Here is a 9500-nt window from a genome sequence, read left to right on the forward strand (position 1 = left end):
TTTTTTTTGAGAATGAAATGTTTCCCATCATAGTGGATTCTTAAGCATGTTCTCCACGTATGTGGCGTGCTAGCTGGATGTCTTTTGGCATAATTGTTACACGTTTGGCATGGATAGCACACAGGTTGGTGTCTTCAAAAAGGCCAACCAGATAGGCCTCACTTGCCTCCTGCAAAGCACCCATAGCTGCGCTCTGGAAGCGCAGATCTGTTTTAAAGTCCTGAGCAATTTCTCGCACCAGACGCTGGAAGGGAAGTTTGCGAATCAGAAGTTCAGTGGACTTCTGATAACGTCTAATTTCACGGAGCGCCACAGTACCAGGCCTGTAGCGATGAGGTTTCTTCACCCCTCCAGTAGAGGGCGCACTCTTGCGAGCGGCTTTTGTAGCCAGTTGCTTCCTGGGTGCTTTACCACCGGTCGATTTGCGGGCAGTCTGCTTTGTACGAGCCATGGTACAGAGACCTCCTTACTTACCCCCCTTCTCCTTCGGCTGGAGCTCGGCGAGCGAAAGGCGGCGCTGGCGTTAGAGAGCAACGGCCTAGATGGTGTAGTTTCAGAGGGTAACCCAGCCAAAGATGGCTGGGCTTTGGGGAAAGATCACCTTCTTCCTGCACCATCCCCTTTCCAGCTCCTCTTCTGCCCAGAGCCACTTCCACTGCTCAATAAAGTCTTCTGCATTTATCATCATTCAAACAGTTTGCGTAACCTGATTCTTCCTGGACACCAAACAAGAACTTGGGCATCAAAAATGGCAGGTGCAGGAGGCTGTCACCCTGAGCCTTCACTGAGCTGTTAACACTTAGCCATCCACAGACTGCATGCTGAGTGAAATGAGCCACTCCAGTTCCTGCCCATGAAGGGGGTCAAGGTCCATCTCAATTCCTGTCTCCCCTCCTCCAGCTCAGCTTGATAGAAACTCCACTCCAGGCAGGTTTGACCAAGAAGACAGCTTCCTTTCTCTTCAGTTCCCAGTCAATGGATACAACATCGCACCAAGAGTGCCACCAGCATCCCTCATCTTCTTCAACTATGAGTTGCAGAAGCTAAATTCCTGAGTGTGGCTAAGAAGTTGAAGGCTTCTTTCCTCTACCTAGCACTTACTCATAGGTGGAGGCTCTACTCCAGGCACAGCAGGCTGAGAATGATGGAGCCTCTACTGGCCTTACCCCAGATAACTTCTAGGGTGGAGGTTTCACACCGATGAGGCAGGATAAGAAGACCAGAGGCCACCATCTTCATCTAGCATCATGTTTGTAAAGCATGATTGTCATTCATGCCCCCAGCTCCAGAGCAGTGGCTCAGAAATATTGGCTAGGAGGATAAACAATCTATAAGAAAGTTCCAAAGCTCTCCCTAAGGAACTGACTTTATTTGAATGGGCAGAAGAAAGAATCAACAAACTTAAAGATAGATCAATAAAGATTTTGTAAACAAACAACAACAACAACAACAACAACAAAAAAAAACAGAAAAAAAATGAAGAAAATAGAGCAGGGCCACAGGAGAAACTGAAAAACTGAGACTTCATGAAGCATCCTGACATATGTCAAATGAAAGTAGCAGAAAAAGAGGAAAGAAGGGACCTGAAAAAATATTCAAAGGTCTGGACGCAGTGACTCATGCCTGTAATCATGGATCACATGGTCAGGAGATCGAGACCATCCTGGCCAACATGTTGAAGCCCCATCTCTACTAAAAATACAAAAATTAGCTGGGCACGGCAGTGCATTCCTGTAATCCCAGCTACTAGGGAGGCTGAGGCACGAGAATCACTTGAACCCAGGAGGCAGAGATTGCAGTGAGCCAAGATCACACCATTGCACTCCAATCTGGCAACAGAGCTAGACTCTGTCTCAAAAAACAAAACAAAAAAACAATAACAACAAAGAATTAACGGTTAAAAGCTCCCCACATTTGAAGAAAACATTAATTTATATATCCAAGAAGCTCAAAGAACTCCAAGTAGGATAAATGCAAAGAGATCACACCCAAACACATAGTTGTAAAGTTGCTAAAAGACAAAGAGAAAATCTTGAAAGCAGCAAAAGAAAAGCAACTTGTCATGAACAAAGGAAACTTCATAGGATTAACAACTGGACTAGGCACGGTGGCTCACACCTGTAATCCCAGCACTTTGGGAGGCCAAGGCAGGTGGATCACTTGAGGTCAGGAGTTCAAGCGCAGCCTGACTAATGTGGTGAAACCCCATCTGTACTAAAAATACAAAAATTAGCTGGACATGGTGGCATGTGCCTGTAATTCTAGTTACTTGGGAGGATGAGGCATGAGAATTGCTTGAACTCAGTGGTGGAGGTTGAAGTGAGCTGAGATCATGCCACTGCACTCCAGCCTGGGTTACAGAGATAGACTCTGTCTGAAAAAATAAAAAATAAGATTAACAACTGACTTCTCATTTGAAACAATAGAGGCCAGAAAGTAGTGGAATGATATATTCAAATTGCCTAGTGTCAACCAATAATTTTACATCCAGGAAAAATATCTTTCAAAAATGAAGGCAAAATAATAACATTTCAAAATAAACAGGCTGGTGTGGTGGCTCACATCCATGGTCCCAATACTTTGGCAGGCCAAGGTGAAAAGATCACTTGTAGCCAAGAGTTTGAGACCAGCATGGGCAACATAGCAAGACTACCTCTCTACAAAAGAAAATTAGCCAGGCATAGTGGCATGTGTTTATAGTCCTAGCTACTCAGGAGGCTAAGGCAGGAGGATCCTTTGCATCCAGGAATTTAAGGCTGCATTGAGCTATGATCACACCACTGCAATCCAGCCTGAGCAACAGAGCAGGACTCTGTCTCAAAAAAAAAAAAAAAAAAACATAAATGAAAACACGTAATTCATTGTTAGCAGACCCTTCTTACAAGAAATATTAAAGAAAGTTTTTCAAACTGAAAACAAGTGACTCCAGAGAAGAATTCAAATCCACATGAAAAAATAAACAGTACTGATAAAGGTAATTATGTAATTCTTTTTAAAAAGGATAAACTTACATTCCTTCACCTTCTCTTAACTGATTTTAAAGGAAATGTATAAAACAATATGTATATAATTCTGTTGTTTGATCTATACTATGTGAAAATGTGTTATATTTTACAATAGTAGCACAAAACAGGTGGTGGAAGCAAAGCTTTATGGAGTAAAAAAATTGTACCACAGTGTAACTCTAATCCACAGGAACAAATGAATACATAAGAAATGGTAAATAAGAAGGTGAATAGGCTGGGTATGGTGGATCAGCTCATAATCCCAACCCTTTGGGGAGGCTGAGGCGGGAGGATCACTTGAGGCCAGGAGTCTAAGACCAGGGTGAGCAGCATAGTGAGACCTTTGTCTCTATAAAAATATATTTTTAAAAACTTAGATGGGCATGGTGGCACGTGCCTGTAATCCTAACCACCCAGGAGGCTGAGGTAGGAGGATCACTTATGCCCAGGAGTTCAAGGCTGTAGTAAGCAATGATCACACCACTCCACTCCAACCTGGGTGATGAGAGAGATGCCATCTCTTTAAAAAAAAATGGTTTTAAGGTTAATAAAATAAACTCTGAATATATACCTCCTCTCTCCTTTCCCCTCTTCCTTACCAGACATAAAAACATATAAAGTGATAGTTATAACGATATAGTTGGGGTTGGTATCATATACAGACATAATATATATGAGAATAATAGTACAAAGTGGGACAAAAGTAGAGATATGTAGGAGTAATATTTCTCTATATTAATGGAATTGAGTTAGTATGAGTCTGAAGTAGGTTTTTTTGTTTGTTTGTTTGTTTGTTTGTTTTGAGATGGAGTCTGTCTGTCACCCAGGCTGGAGTGCAGTGATGCAATCTCAGCTCACTGCGACCTCCGCCTCCCAGGCTCAAGTGATTCTCTTGCCTCAGCCTCCCAAGTAGCTGGGATTACAGGCACCCGCTACCAAACCCAGCGAATGTTTGTATTTTTAGTAGAGACAGGGTTTCACCGTGTTGGTCAGACGGGTCTTGAACTCCTGACCTCCAGTTATCCGCCCACCTCGGCTTCCCAAAGTGCTGGGATTATAGGCCTGAACCACCACGCCCGGCTCTGAAGTAGCTTTTGATAAGTTGAGATGTATGCAGTAAGCCCTAGACCAATTGCTAAGGCAGGAATTAAAAAAAAAAAATCTGTCAAAAAAAGGTAAAGAAATTAAAATATTGCACTAGAAAATACTCATTTAATGCAAGCAATAGCAGTAAAAAAGCAGTTGAGGAACAAAAAAAGTGAGACATATAGAAAATAAAAAGTAAAATGGCAGGTGCAAAGGTATCAATAGTAACATTAGAAGTGAATTAATTAAATCATTTAATCAAAGACAGACATTAGGCTGGTTCAGTGGTAGTGGGTTATCAGAACTTATTAACATTAGTGTCACTAAAGTTGGTATACAACCCCCAACTGCTAAATTTGACTGGCTTAAAAAAAAAAAAAAAAAAAAAAGACAAAAGGTAAAAATTGTCAGACTGGATAAAAAAAAAAGAAAAGACCTAAGTATATGCTATCCAATTTTAGATTCAAATATGCAAATAAGAAACTGAGTGGTACCAGCCTGGGCAACATAGCGAGACCTGTCTCTACCAAAAATACAAAAACTTAGCCTGGTATGGTGGCAAGCGCCTGTAATCCCAGCTACTCAGGGGGCTGAGATGGGAGGATCACTTGAGCCCAGAAGGTGGAGGCTACAGTGAGCTAAGATCACACCACTGCATTCCAGTCTAGGTAACAGTGAGACCCCATCTCAAAAAAAAAAGAAAAAAAAAAAAAAGAAACTGAAGTGGTTATACTTATCTCAGACAAAAATAGGCATTAAAACAAAAGTTACTAGAGATATACAGGAACATTTTATAATGCTAAAACAGTGAATCAATTTGGAAAATATAACAGAAATATTTATACACCTGTGATCCTATTACACACACATATGTTTTAGCCCACGGTTCCTGGCTCATAACTACCATAACCTTTATTACAGTTTTTGTTATAATGTTGGGACATTTTAGGCCTCAGAAGTAGGCCTCAGGAGGCTGGGTGCAGTGGCTCACGCCTATAATCCCAGCACTTTGGGAGGCCGAGGCGGGTAGATCACTTGAGGTCAGGAGTTCAAGACCAGCCTGGCCAACATGGTGAAATTCCATCTCTATTAAAAATACAAAAATTAGACGAGCGTGCACCACGCCTGTAATCCCAGCTACTTGGAAGGCTGAGGCAGGAGAATCGCTTGTTCCTGAGAGGTGGAAGTTGCAGCGTGCTGAGATTGCGCCACTGCACTCCAGCCTGGTGACGGAGCGAGACTCTGTCTCAAAAAAAAAAAAAAAAAAGGCGTAGGCCTCAGGAAACAAAAATCTCTCTCTGATTTTATCCCGTCCTCCTTTTACCTGCCCAAGGCAGGACTCTAATCTAATTGTGTATCAAAAGATGCTTATTCCAGAGAAATGTCCTGCCCCATACCCTGGAGGAAGGAATGCTACACAGAGAGGCCAAGAAAAGTCTGAACAGACCTCCTGTGCTTTCTGTCCAATAACAGAAAGACCTGTGCTTTCTGTCCAATAACATTTCTACACAGTTGTCAATCATGCCTATGTAACACAGCCTCTATAAAAATCCAAAAGGACGGGGTTCAGAGAGCTTCTGGAGAGGTAAACACGTGGAGGCTGGCACGAAGGTGACGAGCTCATCCACATGCTGGGAGGGTGATGTACTCCCAACTGCACAGGGACAGAAACTCCTGTGCTCAGGGCCCTTCCAGGCCTCACCCTATGTAGCTCTTCATGTGGCTGTTTATTTGTATATTTTAAAATATCCATTTGGGCCAGGCGTGGTGACTCATGCCTGTAATCCCAGCACTTTGGGAGGCTGAGGCAGGCAGATCACTTGAGGTCAGGAGTTCAAGACCAGCCTGGCCAACATGGTGAAACCCTGTCTCTACTAAAAATACAAAAATTAGTGGTATGTGGTGGCAGGTGCCTGTAATCCCAGCTACTCGGGAGGCTGAGGTGGGAGAATCGCTTGAACCTGGGGAGGTTGCAGTGAGCTGCCTGCCTGGGTGACAGAGTGAGAATCCATGTCTACAAAGTAATAAAAAAATTAGTCAAGCGTGGTGGCGTGTGCCTGTAGTCCTAGCTACTTTGTAGGTTGAGGCAGGAGAATCGCTTGAGCCCAGAAGGTTACAGTGAGCTATGATGGCACCAGTGTACTCTAAAGCCTGGGTGACAGAAAAAACAACAAAAGAAAGGCAGTTGACTTCAGCCAGGTGTCAGGTCACTCAGACTTTTCATTGTTCTGTGCATGTCCCCAAATGACTGTAAAAGTGCTGCAAGTATCGATTTTGGAGTTGCAAATAAATTTTAGCAAATAGGCAAATTCACAATTCTGAATCTACAAATGAGAACAAACTGTTATCTAGGAATAAATTTAAAAAAAGAAGTTTAAGACCAGTACTCTGAAAACCACAAGACATTTTTCAAAGAAATTAAAGAACATTTAATAGATGGAAAGCTATCCCACAGCCATCAAACAGAAGCCTTAATATTGTTAAGAGATCTATCCTCTTCAAATTGATCTATAGTTTTAACTCAATCTCTACTAAAATTCCAGCTTGTTTCTTTGCAGAAATTGACAAACTGATCCTAAAATTCATACAGAAATTCAAGGGACTCAGAATAGCCAAAACAATCTTGAAAATGAATAATAAAATGGGAGGACCCACCTTTCCTGATTTCAAAGTTTACTATAAAGCTACTGTAATTAATACAGTGTGAGGCCAGGCACGGTGGCTCAAGCCTGTAATCCCAGCACTTTGGGAGGCCGAGACAGGCGGATCACGAGGTCAGGAGTTCGAGACTATCCTGGCTAACACAGTGAAACCCCCGTCTCTACTAAAAAATACAAAAAAACTAGCCAGGCAATGTGGTAGGTGCCTGTAGTCCCAGCTACTTGGGAGGCTGAGGCAAGAGAATGGCGTAAACCCGGGAGGCGGAGCTTGCAGTGAGCTGAGATTCGACCACTGCACTCCAGCCTGGGCAACAGAGCGAGACTCCATCTCAAAAAAAAATATATATATACAGTGTGGTACTGGAATAAAGATAGATAGATAGATAGATCAATTGAATAAAATTAGGAGTCCAGAAATAAACTACTACATTTATGGTTAGTTGATTTTTGACATAGGAGCTAAGCCAATTCAACAGGGAAAGAACAGCCTTCTCAGCAAATGGTGCTTGGACATCTGGATAGTCACACACGAAAGAATGAAGGTGGACTCTTACAAAAACAATATACAAAAATCAACTCAAAATGGATCAAAGACCTAAATATAAGAGCTAAACCATGAAACTATTATGGTTTCTTAAATATGACATCTAAAGCATGAGCAACAAAAAATAAAATAGATAATGGGACTTGTACCTAGGATATATAACAAACTATTACAACTTAATAATAAAAAGACAAGGCCAGGCACAGGCTCACGCCTGTAATCTCAGCACTTTGGGAGGCGAAGGTGAGAAGATTGCTTGAGTCCAGCTGGGGCAACATAGCGAGACCTCACCTCTACAAAAAATGAAATTAGCTAGGCACAGGGGCATGCACCTGTAATCCCAGCTACTTGGGAGGCTGAGGTGGGAGAATTACCTGAGCCTAGGATGTCAAGGCTGCAGTGGGCTGAGACTGCACCACTGCACTCCAGCCTGGGCAACAGAGTGAGACTCTGTCTCAAATAACAATAATAAGAAGAAGACAACCTAATTAAAAATAGGCAAAGACTCTGAATGGACAGTTCTCCCAATAAAATACACAAATGGCCAGAAGACACACTGAAAGATGCTCAATACCATTAGCTATTAGGTAATGTATATCAGGTAAATGTAAATGAAAACCACAATGAGATGCTACTTCACACTTACTAGGATAGGTATAATAAAAAAATAGATAATAACAAGTGTTGATAAGGATGTGGAAAAATTGGAGCCCTTCTACACTGCTGGTGTATAAAGTGTAGCCACTTTGGAAAATCGTCTGGCAGTTCCTGAAAAAGTTATACATAGAGTTATTATGTGATACAGCAATTCTACTACTAGATATATATCTAAGAGAAATGAGAAATAAAAACATACGTCCATATGAAAACTTTTACAGCAGTATTATTTATAACAGCAAAAAAGTGGAAATGACCCAAATGTCCATCAACTGTTGAGTGGATAAATAAAATATGGTATACTCATATAATAGAATATTATTCAGCAATAAAAAGACATGAAGTACTGATACATACCACAACATGGATGAACTTTGAAAACACTACACCAAGTGAAAGAAGCCAGTCACAAAGGAGCCATATAGTATATTATTCCATTTATATAAAATGTTCAAGATAGGGCCAGGGACGGTGGCTCATGCCTATAATCTCAGCACTTTGGGAGGCTGAGGTGGGCAGATCACCTGAGGTCAGGAGTTCGAGACCAGCCTGATTGATATGATGAAACGCCGTCTCTACTAAAAATACAAAAATTAGCTGGGCGTGGTGGCATGCGCCTGTAATCCCAGCTACTTGGCAGACTAAGACAGGAGAACCGCTTGAACCTAGGAGACAGAGATTGCAGTGAGCCAAGATCATGCCATTGCAGTCCAGCCTGGGCAACAAGAGCAAAACTCCATCTCAAAAAAAAAAAAAAAAAAAAAAAATTGTCCAGGACAGGTAAATCTAAACAGACAGAAAGTAGATTAGTAGTTGCCTAGGTCTCAGGGGATGGGGGAGTTAGGAGTGATGGCTAAAGGGTATGTGGTTTCATTTGGGGGTAACAAAAAATTCTAAAATTGATTGTGGTGATGGTTGCACAACTCTGTGAACATATTAAAAGTCATCAAATTGTATACTTTAAATGGGTGAATTGCATGATATGCAAATTATATCTTAATAACTTTTTTCTTTTTCTTTTTTTCTTTTTTGTTGGAGTCTTGCTCTGTCATCCAGGCTGCAGTGCAGTGGTGCAATCTCAGCTCACTGCAACGCCCACCTCCTGGGTTCAAGTGATTCCCCTGCTTCAGCCTCCCAAGCAGCTGGGACTACAGGCACCTGCCACCATGCCCAGCTAATTTTTTTTTTTTTTTTTTTTTTTTGAGTAAAGATGGGGTTTCACCATGTTGCCCAGGCTAATCTTGAACTCTTGACCTCATGTGATCTGCCCGCCTTGGCCTCCCAAAGGGCTGGGATTACAGGCATGAGCCAATAAAGCTATTTTAAAAAAACAGAAGTAAATGAGTTACAAATTTCCAAAAGGAAATTGAAAAAATAATTCAAAATACCAAAGAAAATAGTACTTGCAGGTAACTTTACCTAAAAGACTATAAGAAGCTTGAAAAATTATTATTTAATCCTGTAAGATGTTTGAACAGTGAGAATATTAAAAATATTGATAATGGTATTTTTCTACTTGATCATTTTCTCTCTCTCCTTTTACTCTTA

General features: G+C 41.5%; 1 protein-coding gene across 1 annotated transcript; it reads right to left on the minus strand.

Moving 5' to 3' along the window:
* Window positions 1-533, minus strand: LOC111550559 (histone H3.3-like). The gene has a single exon (XM_023224039.2). It carries the CDS (start codon window positions 449-451, stop codon window positions 41-43), a length of 411 nt encoding a protein of 136 aa, XP_023079807.1. The 5' UTR covers window positions 452-533; the 3' UTR covers window positions 1-40.
* Between the last annotated feature and the right edge of the window lie 8967 nt (window positions 534-9500).

This window comes from Piliocolobus tephrosceles, chromosome 15 (genome assembly GCF_002776525.5).
Source record: "Piliocolobus tephrosceles isolate RC106 chromosome 15, ASM277652v3, whole genome shotgun sequence".
Taxonomy (NCBI): domain Eukaryota; kingdom Metazoa; phylum Chordata; class Mammalia; order Primates; family Cercopithecidae; genus Piliocolobus; species Piliocolobus tephrosceles.

Coding starts and splice junctions, on each gene's coding strand:
- LOC111550559 (XM_023224039.2), bottom strand. CDS start 451: ATGGCTCGTACAAAGCAGACTGCCCGCAAATCGACCGGTGGTAAAGCA.